The sequence below is a fragment of the Numenius arquata genome, chromosome 9 (genome assembly GCF_964106895.1).
Source record: "Numenius arquata chromosome 9, bNumArq3.hap1.1, whole genome shotgun sequence".
NCBI classification, from domain to species: Eukaryota; Metazoa; Chordata; class Aves; order Charadriiformes; family Scolopacidae; genus Numenius; species Numenius arquata.
In genome coordinates this window covers 5,544,424-5,559,826 of record NC_133584.1, presented here as the reverse complement: position 1 = coordinate 5,559,826, position 15,403 = coordinate 5,544,424, and the positions used below count along the sequence as shown (strand labels likewise).

Sequence of the window (15,403 nt, the reverse complement as noted above, 5' to 3'; positions counted from 1 at the left end):
ATATTATGGGCCAAGTCCTCTCCTTATGTAAAGCAGGATAATTCTATCAACACTGATAGTTATACCTAACATACAGCAGCAGAGCATCAGACCATACATATTTTTATAGAAAAAAAATCTCCAGTGCATACATTTACAAGGCTTGGCTAATGTATAATTAAAAATGAATCATGCTTGGTGAACTTTTGATCTTCTACCAGGCATTGTTCTTATATACTTCTTATTCACATGACTGTATAAATCTAATGCTTCACTCAGGTAGGCTAGTGTGGCAAGCAGGTAAGAAGGGGCGTATTGGCACAGATTCAGTCTTCCTAAAGTTTGGGAAGTTCTCCCTTAAAGAACATCAATACATTATTAAATTATTATTCTCCATATTAATATATTCAAAAGTCAACAGAGCCGAAAAATATTCTACTCCAGAGAGAGGCAAAAACATACACTGAAAATTGAGAGATATCCTTAGAAACTATTAAGGAAGATGCAAATTAATCATTTGACTAAATATATTTTATCTCTGTTTTAAAACTAAATTAATACTGGTAATGCCATTAAATTATGTAAATATTATTATCATCTCAAACAATTGACAGTTGTACTGAGGACTTTACCTTTTTGAGCATAAAAGATATTTAAAACTATTTAATGAGATGCTGTTTGCTCAAGGTGCCTCTTTAATTTAACAGGCAGCCTATTCAATCCACAGGCTCTCAAGGCTGGCAAGGAGATTTTGGGCCCAGGTCCGAAGCCCTTACTCCCCAGGGTGGTCTTCCTCTTGAGGACGATCACCTGAAGCCTGGATGTAACTTGGCATCAGTGAAAGCACACCCAATGCCCCACCGATTTTGGAGGACACTCTGTGTCTAAATTACCTGCGCCACCTCGACCTCTGTGGATATTCCCAGGAGCCAGGACTCCTCAGATAACTTCCTGTTACAAGATCTACCTCTTTTTCATCACATGAACTTTATTCCCAAGTAAAGCTTTGCTTAAACTTAGTAGATGGGGGGCGGTTATCAACTTTAATTGCTTCCACGTATCAAAGCAACAGAAGCTGGGTTTGATTTCTCCTATTACACCTTATCACGCCCTTTAAATCTCAGTGCCATTCTTCTAAGCAACTAACTTGTAAGGGAAGCTTCCCTCCTTGCAGCTTTTATTGCTCTACAGACCCCAGGTTTAACACATACTCCCAAATTGCAAAAATTCATGTCATGCTTATGCAGACTCCGTACCATGATTGTCTCTGGACCCCAAATTAGCCAGCAGTTAAGTTTGCATATTTTCTGCTTATTAAAAAAATTACTGTAAGTACTATTTTAAATATGTTCAGTCTATTATGGCATGTGGTTTCTATTTGGAGAGGCTGGAGATTTTGCGAAGGCAGTGAGTAATTACCTTAGCGTTGGTGAGTTTTCACTCAAGCTTGGGCGGTGTACTGTAATAAGAGACAGTTGCCATAAACAGACTGGTACGGGTAAATCATGGTGTGTGGCCTTCTGGTGGAAAACAGATATCTCCTTTAGGTGACCCTACCTCCCTCCCATTGCTCAGCAAAGCCTACTGAACATGTGGTCTCCAAACCCTTTTGTTCTGCAATTACATGGCTGTTATTCGTAGCTTGCTCAATGGGTTTTCATCCCTCACACTGTACATACGAAGAATACCAGTTGCTGTTTTGATTTATCAGAATAAACAGTAACCAAGGGCATTTGAGAGATTATTTGCTTTATGAGAGGTGCTACTTAGAGATTTTTATGTAGGGCATTGCAACAGGACCATCTGAAGACTCCCTATCTAGCCAGAAGTTAGTGTTTCCTAATAATTATAATCTTGAAGCATAACTACTTAGCCTGTGATCAGGTCTGAAAATTATTAGCAATATTTATTATTGGATCTAGTTACAAATTTTCTCATTAAAGAAGCCCAAATCAAGAGTATTATCTAACCCAATGGCAGATACACACTTAGCACAAATGAGTCTTTCAATCCAATCCTCCTCTCCTTGAGGAAATATCTTAGCGCATGGTGGCCACTTTGTCCAGGTGTGGTGTTGATATTTTGGCAAATTATTGTTGAGAGTAGCAGAAGATTAAGAAATTTAGCAGACAAGTAGGGGAGGTGGTAACAAGGTGGCATTCAAGACACAGCAGATGCCTGAAAAGACTGTGGTGGAGATTAGAGCTACCAAGAACGCTATTCTTGAATACTTTCTGCCTGAAAGGGAACGAAAGCAACCTGCAACGTTGCCGCGCGCCCAGCTTCCCCATCTCCCAGCAGGACCTGGCTCAGCAGTAAACGCAACCCGTGAGATTTGAGGATGCGATTTACAGCCCGGTACAGAGTCAGGCCCACATACGAGGTGAGTTTTATTGCTGGAGCAGCTGTTGGAAAAGATCTAATAGCTCCACTCAAATTCTGGGGATGCAAAGGAGCCTCGAGGAAGGGCAGCAAGCTCCTCTGGCTAAAATTCCCTGCCTCTAAGGTTTATATTCCAACTCCAGCAAAAGTCACGGCATCTGCTGCAGAGACTTTGTGGCCCAAAATTAACTCCTAAAGCAAAGCCACCTTCCAGGTACTGCTGGTTTTGCCCAACTCCCAGTGCATCCCTACCGTGGTGCCACCCTCCCCTGCCCACCCTGGCACTGCCACCCCCTCCCCTGTGCCAGCACCACCTCTGCCCTGGGCAGCAGGGCCATATCCAGCACGGGGAGCTGGTGCTGGTGCAGAGGAGCGGGAAGGGGAGCAGCCAGCTTGGAATGGTGCAAAGCCACGAGGCTGCAGCCGCCGAGCCTGGCACGGCTTCTTCTCGCTACATCTCACTCCCCGCTTGCTTTTTGCATCGGAAAAAACATCCCAGGGGCAACAGGTACATTTATACAGCACTCAGTGTTTGCCTGAAAAGGAAAATCGCATGAAAACAATGCTTTGCGTTGGAATAACGAATTACCCAGTGCTCATTTAATCACTCGCAGCGGGCAATTCAAAGGGAGCACAACCCAACCTCCGGCTTCCAGAATACGCTGCTTTTCGACAAAAGAAATAACACTTAACCAAAGACGTTGAGTTGAAGACTTACATATAAAAGGTTTGACACTGCTGTGGATGTGTTTATGCTGTTTGAGGCCTGAAGAAGTGGCAAAGGTTTTGCCACACTCTGGACAAGCGTGAGCACGAGCCCCAACATGCTGGGAACGAATATGCCTCTGAAGGTTGCTGGGGTCCGTGAAAACCTGCTAGGAAATGAGTACTGATTAACCAAGAAACTTGACTGCGGAAGAAGCCAGTTATTACAAGAGTCTTTTAAAATTCAAACCTTGGAGCTATTTGGGAGTATTTAAGATTAAAAACCGTGGCTGCGAGCTGCATCACAGCCTCGCTAATGGGCAGCAGTGGGAAGGAGCCTGTTTCCCAGGATCAGCCAAGGATTTGGGGGATCTGTTAACCCCTCTGCAGCCGCTGCAGCACACACATTTGCCCCTGCTATTAGAAATTGTGCTTTTGAGGTCAGGGACTTCACAGAAAAAGGGTCAAAATGTGGCTGCTCGAAACCTCTGCATTACTGCAACAGAAATACTTCATAGTGACAACTGAGTGTGTGACTGTGAGAGATCCTGTACATGACACAGTCCCAGCAGCCAGAGTTCGGCTGCGTCTTATGATTGTCAGCTGAATATAAAATTCCCATTATTGCAGCAAATCTACTTAAAAATGAGAAAGTCCTCGCGCCAAAGGCCCAAGCTTTGGGAATCTGGTAAAAAACAATGTAGAGAACCACATCCTTCGCAAATAATCTACACAGCAAGCCTGGTGCTGGGAAATGATAGAGATGCTGTGGAGATGAGATAGCTGTGCTCCCTTAGCACAGTTGGGGCCTATTTCTATTCCTTATTTTGATTTATATTGCAGTAGTGCCCTGAAGTTTCTGGTCCCCACCAGCTGGCACACAGCCTGGGGACCCATCTGCCCAGCACTTCCCCAGGGTTTCTTGCCCTTCTCTTACACCCCACCAGTTGTCACAAGGCACTGAGCTCTGAGCTCAGGGATGCTCAGCATCCTGCATCAGTGCTCAGTTCAGACCCCACAGCCATTTCCAAATCAAAGAGGGTAGAAAAATAACATATTAACAAAGTCGATGTGTAAACCCTTGAGAAACCGCCCTGCATCCCGCCCCCGGGCATCCCCACTTCCATGCTCTCGCGCATCCAGAAGCATAAGAAGCTCCAGGCAGCCTACAAATTCACTGTACCTTGGCACAGTTTTCACACTCGTAGTGCTTCCCGCTGTCGTGCGACATTTGGTGACGTATCAAGTTGGACTTCCAGTTAAAAGCTTTGGGGCACTGGTCGCACTTGTACTCCCTCTCCTCGCTGTGCGACAGCATGTGCTTCTCCAGGCTGCGGAAACAGGAACAGGGCTCAGTGAGGTCCCACACACATACACGGGTTTATCAGAGGTTTGAAGATCACCATAGGAAGAGGAGACAGCAAAGCACATAATTACAGAGAAAAAAGAAATAATTTAAAAGCCCCAAAGGCCCAATCCCAGACCCAAGTCCTTTGAGTACCAGGCTCACTCCAGCCAGGAGGCAGAGCATCCTCCTCCCTACCAGAATAACACATCCTCTCATGTTTTGCCAGGCCACTTACAAATGCTCCAGGAGATGCTGCTGCCTTCGCTCCCTAAGGAGATTATTTCATACACCTCTCAGTATTTCACTCTGGTAACTCTTCCCTGCAGTCTGAATTATTTCTACCTTATGACTTTCCCTCTAAGCACACCTTGGATCTCACCACCTGACATAACTCCACTCCTTTGGTGGGAGTCAGTTTTTCTTACAGCAGGAATAGATGAGGAATAACTCCACCGGAGTAGGACAAAATCAGCCCGAGAAACCTCTAAATACAATACACTACAACTGGAGTTACATTTAATTATTGTTAACAGTGTTCAATTGCATAGCTGTTTATTCATTCATTTCTTAGTAGTTTATTCAGTCTATTAGTAGGGTATTTAGTCCCCCACCTAATTACTGCTGGAAATCTTTGAATTCATTTTTTTCTCTGAATTTTCTGAATTTTATTCAGAAAATATATAAAATTCATTAATCAATGAATGTTATTATTCATTTGCAGCAAATATATTTTTTTAAACACCTGCATAAGGTTTTGCTTGAGGAAAGATCACTATGTAATGTAAGAGTGGATTCACAGAAAAGCCACTGGGATCTTTAGCCTGGGATGCCAAACCGGATCAGTCCCTCCTCATGTGAAGCTCCCACTGATCTCTGCTGAATCAGTGGACAAAACCTGCCGGGTTTCAGAGTCTGGTTTGGGTTGTGCAGCCTGAATAGCAACCTGCATTCTCAGCCGCAGGTAATGGAAATGCTTTCACCCTGCGGATGCTCTTTATTTCTACCCCCCTCAGACTCCTTCAGGGGAATAAAATAATTTTAGCTTCCCCTCCTAATACTTCTATAACAATTCACTCTCCATGATGCACTGGTAAACAAATTTACCATGAGACCTAGAGAGACTCTTGTCCCCAGCTGTGGCACCAGCTCCTGGCCCCCCAGATCTCCATCTTCCTGCTCAGCTCTTTCCTCATTTAATTACGCACACCCTCAAGCATGGCTCGTTGGGGCCTTTTGTTTTATATAATCTGGATATAGCACACTTCGGTACTTTTTTGCTGTGAACTGTCTTTGTGGTGTATTAGCCTTTCAATAATTCAAGAGTTCGGAGAATGACTGCATTCTCTCTCATTTTTCACCCTTTCTCACAGTACTGCCCATCTATTTATGATGACTCGTTCTTTGTTTTCTGCCCTTTCTCTTTAATATTTAATATTTTAAGCTAAATTTACATTTCCTCAATGATTCCCATATGTTAGATATCGTCCTCTGGTTCACAGGCAGAGAAGAACTTGAACACCGAATAACTCACGACAGGGAAAAATGTTAAGAGTCCAGACTCCTGCCTCGCCCACGCTGCTCCAACCCCTTCGACTTGATCTACCTACATCAGCCCCTTCGAATCAATCACTCGGACTGAAAATTAGACACGCGGAGCCACACGCTGCTCAACATCGGCCGGTGAATGAGACCTTGTGCCTGCACAAATTCCCACTCAGCGGGGTTGACCTAATACGTGGGGGAGCAATGTTTGGCACATGATGTTTTCATTTCGGTGTCGTTAATTTTGTGGAAGCGTAAGGATCAGGTCACACGATACGCTGATCTGAGACCCCCTGCGCGATGCCGAGCCACCTCTGCTCTGTCAAGAGGAGCCAAGGAGCGTCTTTGTTTTGGGAGAGCAGGCTCCATCTTGCAGAACCAGCATCTGAAGCAGTTGTCCAAAGGGGATAACCCCTGGTAGGCACAATATCTCAATATCTTCCAGTAATTTGCAAAATTTCCTATAATCTGCACCACAATATAGTATTTTAAGTAGCCACAAAAACTACAGTGACAGGAAATATGTAAATGATCTTCCGCATATAAAAGCTGCACTTTCTTTTGCCATTCTATGCATATTTCATGTACATAAGCACATGAATCTACCCGTTCCATAGGCAGATATAGATAAGAAAAAGATGAACCCCAGTGTTTCAAGACAATACAGCTATAAATATATATTAACATATAGACATATATATATTAACAACTAGAATCCACCTTTAGCTAGTGTGGCTTGTTTGCAAAGATAAAATTGGGAACATCACTGAACACCTCTAAGAGATGTTCTATGTTATTTCCACCTAAAAATAAGGAGCCAAGACCTTAGTTCATCTGAACTATAATCACTCTTCTGATTTCACCGCAACCAGCCCAATTCACGTCAGCTAAAGATCAGATTATCAGAAGATCCAGTTCTTAATTTAAGGGCCCCTTAAATTAAACTAAAGACCTTCAGACAAGGACCAAATTTCTGATTTATTGAGACTCTTCCAATTTCTATGCCATAAAGCACCAACCAGCACAAAAGTCCTATTCATCTTTGGTTTGTATAGAAGATGAAGGCACCTGCCCTGGCCGATGCCCTGCATGATCTGACTGAAGCCATTACAGAATTTGCCTCATTCAATCACATTTTAAGCATCTACTCCTACCTTTGTAAGTCTGGGAAGACCTGATCACACTCTTTACACTCCTGGATTTCATGCACATCCCGAAGGTCGTTCTCATTCTCAAGCTTTTTCTGGAAGTCCTCCTCCACCATGGAGAAGGCGGAGTGAGGTGTGCTGCAGGGGAACTTCTGGTGGTCTACAAGCTCAGCCTTGGACTCAAAGAGCTGGTCACAGTCCTCGCAGCGGTACTGGCGCTCCTCTGGAAGACAAACAGGTTGGGGACATGGAGATCACATCAGTTTTCAGTCATTTTAACTACCATCCCATCAGGAGTTCCATGAAAGTGTGGTTAAATAAATGGCTATTCGGTGACAAAGAGAAGAACCTCAAAAGAAACAAGAAAGCCTTACAATGCTTTATAATAATGCTTTAATTCTACAATATACGACAGTGCAGTACTACTTATTAACTGTCTGGGTAACATCCAATAGGGATCCCTAACACTGGCTTAGGACAAAAGTCAGTGTGTTAAATGCTGTCCTAAATGGGGATATAAGGTGGATATCCAGTGGAGGCTGCCAGTCTCTCCCTTTCTGAATGAAGGACACTGACTTAGGCAGGAACATCAGCATCTAAAATAGCCAAAAGAGTGTTTATGAAGTTCTTGAAAGTCTCTGCATTTCCATTAGAGTCCTTTTGCAGCACCCAACCCTGTTCAAAGTAAGACAAAGATACACAAAGTTGGAGTAATGAAGACAGGGGGCCTTGCTTTAAATGTCATAGAACTGGTCACAATGTGTTTCTTACTGAAAATGAGTATAAAGATCACTAGAGTATCACTTTGGAGTGAATACTACATTCCATTAATTAATAATTCCTGCAAAAGAATAGATTAGCTGAAGAAAATCCCAAAAAGCAAACTTGGAGAAGAGCATCCCACAGTATTTTTTCTTCTGCTGGATTTTCTACTGATGGTCCAGACGAGGAGTCACACGCCCTGGCTTGACTCCAGCGCTACCTGCCCTGCAGACATAAATGCCCCGGGGCTGCAGGTCAGAAATGCACTGAGGAGTCTGGCTGGAATCTCAAACGTGTGTGGTGGGTTGCTACTCGACAGTTGAGTTGATGCAGAGAAAGCATCATAGCGCTCTGTTGTCCACTGTCCACAAGCAATACTCAGTCTGCTTCTAAAGTAGCCCTGTGGGACATGTCAGTGCAGAGATTTCCTCTGGTGTCATTTACACAACAGCTACTTGACCACAGGCATGGAAAACACTATGCTTGAAAAGGAGGACATCTTTAGCAACAACTAAACAAAGTTACCACTATGGAAAAAAAAAAAGAAACAAACACAAAACCAAGTTAAAATGAATGAATAATCCCACCTTTTTCTTAAGAGAACAAATGATACTGCTCTAAACGTACAGGCAGTTATAAAAAAGGACAGCCATGGGAAAACCCCTGTGTCCCTGAATCCTTAAGAATTTCTAAAATGTCCACACCAGCATAAACTGCAACCTAATTGGCATCAAGCAGACATCCTGCACCCAGTCCTGCCGTGGCTGTATAACCCACTGCCCAACAGGCAGCAGAGCAAAAGGAGGTTCAGGAGGTGGGGGACGAATCTGAGCAACCGCCCAGGAGTTTCAGACCCAGAATCTGTGCGTGGGGTGAGTAACAAATGAGCACGAGGAGGAATAATGGCTCAAACATTCTCAGCAGCAACAGCAACATTAACAACTTGAGATCTTCTCTTTTCAAGAGGACAGAGTAACAGTTGTTTGGCTACGTGACAAAAAATAACCTATGATCAGGGTCCATGCAGGTCCTGCAGGAGCAGCACAGCCTAAAGATAAGGACATGGACTCTTGTTCTCCTTTTGCAATACCCAAAAAATGATCAAGTTTCAGTTTTGAAGCCCTACTGCTGCCCTCAGTTACATCTGCAGACCTCTGTTCCTCCACAGAAGTTGGAGTAAGTGAGGGTAAAACCTGAAGAACATTAGGAGTTGCAGGGATGCAACGCTGAGAAATACTGACTGTGCAAACGAGAGCTGGCCAGATTAGCAGGTACAAAATACATCACTGAATGAAGCTACGCTCCTGGTTGGACCAGGATGGAGTGATGAAGAAAATAAACAAAGAACCCTCAGTGGCATTGCTTTTGAGAGCAGACTCACCCTCAGAAGGACTGAAGGACTCATCACAATACTAGACTAGTTCATTCACGGAACAGCTTTCAGGGAAACAGGAGGGCAGAAGATAGACAAACAACCCTGGTCCAGCTCTCCTCCCTGGCTGAAGTGAAGCCACCCCAGATTTCAAGAGGATTCCAACACTGAAGAAATCTCCCAAATTTTTTGCTTAATTTCAATGATACATTCTATTAGATTAGACAGTGAGAAGCAGCTAACCGTGAATGTCCGGAGCCATTGTTTCATGTGAATAATCTTCACTCTTCATGAACAGTAAGAGCTCCTCTCCTGGTTCGATATCTGCTACCACTCTGTAGAATATCTGCAACGGAAAAAAAAAAAAAAAAAAAAGGAAAAAAGGAGAAAACAATGTGACTACCACAAGAGGCAAAGAGGCATAAACCATTGCCGGCGAGTATTACGGGACCAAAACCAGCGTGGGCGCTGGCTGCTGTTTGCTGGAGAGGTGCTCACTTTGACTATGGCAGCTCTGCTCCTTCCCGCCCCAGAGCCATTGGGGCTTTGGGCTCCGTGAAGATAAAAAGGACGATCGCTTTCATCAACCTTTGCGGCAAAACGAGCTCTGTGATGACTGCAAATATCACCAGCAATTTGCACGCTTAGTTATACCAAACCCACGTACAAAGTAGCCATAAAACGCATCCCTGAGTGATCCATGCAAGGGAAATAACTCCTGTTGCACCGGGAAAAGCTACTAAAACTGTCCTGAAAAGATGCCGCCGATTAAACTGTAGGCATCCAAAACCCCCAACTTCAACCATCTACGCAGTCCAAAAAAGGTGTGAGGTGAGAGGCTTACACAAACCAGCTTGCCTAGATATTCCCTAGCTTCAAATGGGAATCGGAGTCAAAAATCAGTCCAGGATGAAGAAATGCCTGCCAGGATGAAGAAAAAGACCCTGGCCGGTGGCACCCGGTCCCCCTGCACAGGTGACATCGGGCTCTGCGCCTGACGTTGGGAAAGATCCCGGCGGAGAAGCAGGGGCTGCTCCTGTGGGTCCGTGCACCCACAGCCAGCGCGCGCCGGCACCACGAGGCTCTGCCGAAAGGAAATTCCCAAAATCCATGTGGCTGCTCTCTGTCTCAGCAGGAAATGTGAAGAGCACTAAAAAGCTCCACGAAGCAGCTCAAATAAATATTAGTAACTTCCCCAGGCCTTTTTAAATAAAAACACATGACAGCTATGTTTCCTACGCTAAAAAAAATGATGCATTTGCGTTTTTTCAGACAAATGTATTTTTAAAGGTTTCGCTCGCAAACTCTTAACTCTCAAGACTCATTTCAGCGCATGGGGAGAAAGGCAGAAAATCACCCCCGCTGTTTAAAGTCAGACAGATGCGTTTGTCCCAAGGTAGGAACGGGAATCTAGAGAGGGGTGGGTATTTTTCTTGCCTGATCGCACATGAACCATCCTCTGTCACCCATCGGGTGGCCCCGGCAGCCGAGCACATACCGATGTCCTCCAGGAGGTGGCTGTATAGCCTAATCGTTTCATTTTGCACAACCGGCCTTTGCCCACAGATACGGGCTAAAGACCTAAAAATAATGAAATAAGATGCATTTCCTCAGATTTGGGTTATTTTTCTTTGCCTTGTCCCAAAACCGGCTCTGGAGGAGGCGTGCAGGGGAGCAGCGGTGAAGGCTGCCGGGTCCAGCTCGTCCCACCATCCTGGTACTCACTCCTCTCCAGATGCCAAAAGTGCTGGCAAAAAACATAGGATACAATGTACCCGTGCCACAACCCCCTGCCTATGTCCAATTTTCCCCATAAAAGCCAGGAAAAGGAGTTTATGGGCAGCCTGATCCACACAGGCTGCACCTCCCTCCTCTTCCACACCGTCCTGGTCGAACCATCGACTGGGTCTGCTTGGGCTTGCAATTTTTACCCTTTGTTGAGGGGATTTCAAACTCCACCAAGTATTCTGGAGGGCACCAGGGGCCAAGAGAGCCATGGCAGGGTCTCATGTAAGTCTCTTCATGGAGCCAGATCGACGCCGGGCACCACAATTCCCTCTGGAGCCAATGCTGCCATCAGTGCCGAAGGACATGGGGCTGCTGTGTGGGCTTCGGCATGCTGGAGATGCGGCTGGGGCAACACAACTCATTTGATCAAAGGCCAAAACACATTTAAGCGAAGCCAGCTTTTAAATCCCGCAAATAAATCTGATGTCAGCGCCGCATCCAGTGAGTACTTGCTTTAAGCGATGCTGGGTTTTCCATTTATTAAGATAAATGTATTGAAAACTGGCTTTTTTCGTCCAGGAGTATAATGGGCTCCACACATCTGAAAGGGAAGCTGCGCTCCGATCCGTGGAAGGTAAGCCTGGTTGCTGGCTGGCTTTGGGTGGAAATAGTAAGTTTATGGCATTGCACACTGACTGGAGACACTTCTGCAGACCTCCCTGCTGCAACAGCACCCACCTCCTGCTTGGGGTGGAGCAGGATCAGGCCACCCCACAGCCAGGTGGGACCTCCACTATCTCAGAGGGACCATGTCAAAGCTCTTGCTCCGTCCAGGACAGCTCTGCCCAGGACTTGACTCGGCACTCCCAGGTTTTGTGTCACAGTTGGGTAAACTCAGCTGTTCTTCTGAGGTCAGTGGTGCATCCACACCAAGGGGCGAAGAAAAACCACAGCGAAGCCTTCTCCAGCATTTTTTCTGTCCCATCAAAGGTATTTTGATAGACCTTTTCACCTTTTGTCGCAAAGTGAGGACACATGGACAGTACACGGGCATAAAGAGGGTCTTGTTCACAAAGCGCTGTGCTGGGGTGCATCACTTCTCTTTGGGAAGCCCCGGTACGATGCAGCATCTTTCTTGCAGCTGTGGGACAAATCCCTAACCAGGGTGTAAACTCCGTAGCCGGTTGTCCTGTCTGCGTTGGTATTCAAAAATATCAGAGATAATTAAGTTACCCATCAGAAATTACCTGGCCAGCCTCTCTGTACCTCAGCAGGGAGACGAGATGGAGTATCCAGAAAAAATCCATGTTTTAGGTTGAGTGATGTTTCTTTATTTTTGCATCTCAGAACTAACACCCTCCAAAACAAGGTCCAAGGGACAGATTTCCAGCTCTAGCATTATCACATCGTTATTGTTATTATTAAAGTACTAACTTTAATTATTATTAAAAGTAGTTTTAAAAATTTCTGTATGTACAAAAAACCCACCTGCACTAACAGTTTATATACCACATTGTGTTCCACCGAGGACCTAAAATAAAACATACTGAACTTTAAACTGAAATGATTGTGCAGGTAAATTTAATCTGATTTGAAGAGCTGTCCTTCTTACTTCATGTCAAAAGCTTTCTTCTCATTCTTCCCACCTAAAACCTCCTAGAATTACCCTGTCTGAGAAAAAGTGAGAAGCTAACTGTGGAAATGAAGCATGTTGCCCAAGTTTTTAGCAGAAGCCTACTGAGGGCAGATGGCATGGGGGTCCTGCAAGCCCCCAGATGGGAAAGATCATAAATTACCTCCCAGCCCCACAAGTCCCCTCCTGGCTGCCCTTGTTTTGCAACAACAGCAACCTCTACCGCAGGCAGTTTTTTTGTATTAGGAAACGCTAACGAAGAATAAATGGACTTTTCAATTGCAAAGCTTGAAGATTTCTTGGCCGCGATCCTGGCTCTGCTGTAATTAATGAAAGGTTTGAATTTTCTATCATCTCTTCAGCCCACCAAGCCTGTTTCGTTACCTGACTTTCTCAGGTTAACCTGCGCCGATCTGCCTCGAGAAGCTGCTGCAGGCTAGAGGAACGACTGGGAGGGGGTAAAAAAAAACCAAAAAAAACCAACAACAACAAAAAAAAATAAAAGCAAAAGTCCAGATGCGCATTTCACATGCCCTGGGATCAGCGGTGTGTGACTGCAGTTTATATAGGAAGAGCAAAATCGGATCCAGATCTGGAAACACTTTCAAAGTTCAGGGGGTCTGAGGTGGGGAGAAGTTGGGGGAGGCCTAACTCATCAGTCCTCTGTGCCTGCCTACGCCGCAGGTCATGTATTTATGCTACCGAGAAGAAATAAAAGCTCCCAAACTGCAAAACCGTAAAGGGAAAGGAGGGGGGGTGGGGGGGGTGTCAAAAAAAAAAAATGAACACACACAATTTACTTTTAAATGGATGAATAAGGCTTCATTGTTATGAATCCCAGTTTACTTTTCCTGGTCAGGCACTTGAAATTTTATTTCTGCTTAATAGACTGCATTTGGCATGTGTAAAGATGACAGAAGCGTGAATTATGAACGACCTTCAACCTATTCAGGAAGTTGTAATAATTGAAATAATAGCGAAAACGCACTCCCCGCGAGCCCAGGCCGGGGCCGCGCGCTCGGCCACCGCCGCTCACCCGCTTTGAAGTGCCCCGGCCATCCCGTCTGCCCCGGCCAGACCCACACCGCTCTGTCCGAACCCCCCCTCCACCCCTCCCGGGGGGGTTTGACCAAAGGATGCTGGTTCGGGGGCGGGGGGGGGAAAGTGACACTTGGGCCACTGCGTGCGAGCAAAGGCACCAGCTGCTACGTATGCATCGGTCATGCTCAGCCCTGGCGGGCTGTATTCCATCGTCTCCAACTAAACCCTTTATTCCCAGGACTACGAGAGCTTTGGAAAACATCGCGCGTGCCCCGGTGCTGCCTGGGAAATTCAGATTTTTAGGGCAGGCGAGAGATGCTGCTGCCCAGAGTTGGTGCTGTTTGTACTTTAACACCCCAGGTGATGCATTGAACCCACAGCCAGCGCCACGGGGGAAGGCACCCAGTGATTTTGTCCTGCACCGCACTGATGGAAGCAGGAGAACTGAGGAGAGGACCCACCCTGGATGGGATGGTGGGAAGGACGAGAAGACATCGATGGTGGAGCGGCACCCCCGGGGAAAGCCTGGTGAAGCCCACAGAGCCCGGCGCTGCTGCTCCAGCACCAGCATCCAGGACTCCTGGCCCCCGCCCCGGGTACATATACCCCAAGCAAGGCACTTTTGGGGATCCCAGCCACCTTTTGGGGCTCCATTGCACCGGAGGGGAGCGTGCCCCGAGCCGGGGCAGGAAAGCGAGCGGCCGGAGAGGCGGTGTGCACATTGCCAACTGGCATTCGCCCCCGCGCTGCCTCGGAGCAAGAGTGGAACTTGCCTGAAAAGCAAAACAAATTAAACGTCCAAAACTAATAATAAGCGTTATGTTCAAGGAGCTCGAACAAAATCGGGATTTATGCCCGCCAGAAAAACGAGAAGGACGAACGGATACATAACCCCACAATGAGCCGTAATTAAGCATTTGGGGGGGGGGAATAAAAGAAAAAAAAAAAAAAAAAAGGTCCAAACAGCAAAGCTACAATTTTAGCTCCCGTGATGAACAACTTCTGCAGCTGGAGAACTGTGTGATGAAACCCGAGCCAGGTTCTTCTTGCCATACTCAGGCAAATGACAAATTGAAACGAACTGGAGTTTTTTCAAAGGGCCAATGTAGAGGAGTCCTTCCCCAGCACTGTATCGGGCCCAAAGAAAACTTCGGCAAAAATCCACAGGCAAAACTCAGCAAGTGCCTGCGTGCGAGAGGCTGCGGGGGCATGGGGGGGAGCCCGGCGGGTGGACGGGGAGGGACCCTTCCCTTCACCCTGCCAACATGGTGGGCGAGCACCGCAGCGCCTCGGCACCAGGACTGCAAAGAACCCTTTTCCTTCCTCGTTTCCAAATTGCCCCGCAACTGCCAAAGCAGGATCAAGCAGGAGGGGCTGGAGTTCTCCAGGAGCTCAGAGCTCTCCTGAAACGGCACCAAGGAATCCCCATTTTTCCACCTTCTGAAGTGGAAGGTGCCTCCTGCTCCCCCGAAGTGAAGAGGGAGCTGAGGGTGTCCCTCCACAGGGCACTCTCTTCAGCATCTTGGCGGCTGTAGGCCACCTCTCTCCAGTGACACCGATGTCTTCTTCCATCATAGGTGAAGGTTAGCCTCTGTGAAAGCCTCGGCTCTGGGTGAGGGGCTGCCCCATCCAGCCCACCTGCTCCAACCCTGCAGAATCTCCTGCTCGGGGGTTGCTGACCACCAACACCGACTTCTGTAAGTCCACCCCTTCTTCTCCTGAGGTGACCTCACCATGCAGTTGCCTCCTAACATCCCACTTTC

General features: G+C 46.4%; 1 protein-coding gene across 6 annotated transcripts in view; it reads right to left on the bottom strand.

The window, feature by feature from the left end:
- Nucleotides 1-15,403, bottom strand: part of MECOM (MDS1 and EVI1 complex locus) — a 192,867-nt gene that overhangs the window by 27,290 nt on the left and 150,174 nt on the right. For 4 of the 6 annotated variants that reach the window (XM_074153709.1, XM_074153710.1, XM_074153711.1 and 1 more), the window contains exons 3-6: nt 9,482-9,584; nt 7,111-7,327; nt 4,250-4,397; nt 3,080-3,233 (exon numbers count right to left, since the gene is read on the bottom strand). In XM_074153709.1, the coding sequence (XP_074009810.1) occupies nt 3,080-3,233; nt 4,250-4,397; nt 7,111-7,327; nt 9,482-9,530 (568 nt within the window). In that variant the 5' untranslated portion in view covers nt 9,531-9,584. Of the gene's footprint in view, nt 1-3,079; nt 3,237-4,249; nt 4,398-7,110; nt 7,328-9,481; nt 9,585-15,403 lie in introns of those variants that run through there. The other 2 variants (XM_074153707.1, XM_074153706.1) reach the window with 2 other exon arrangements.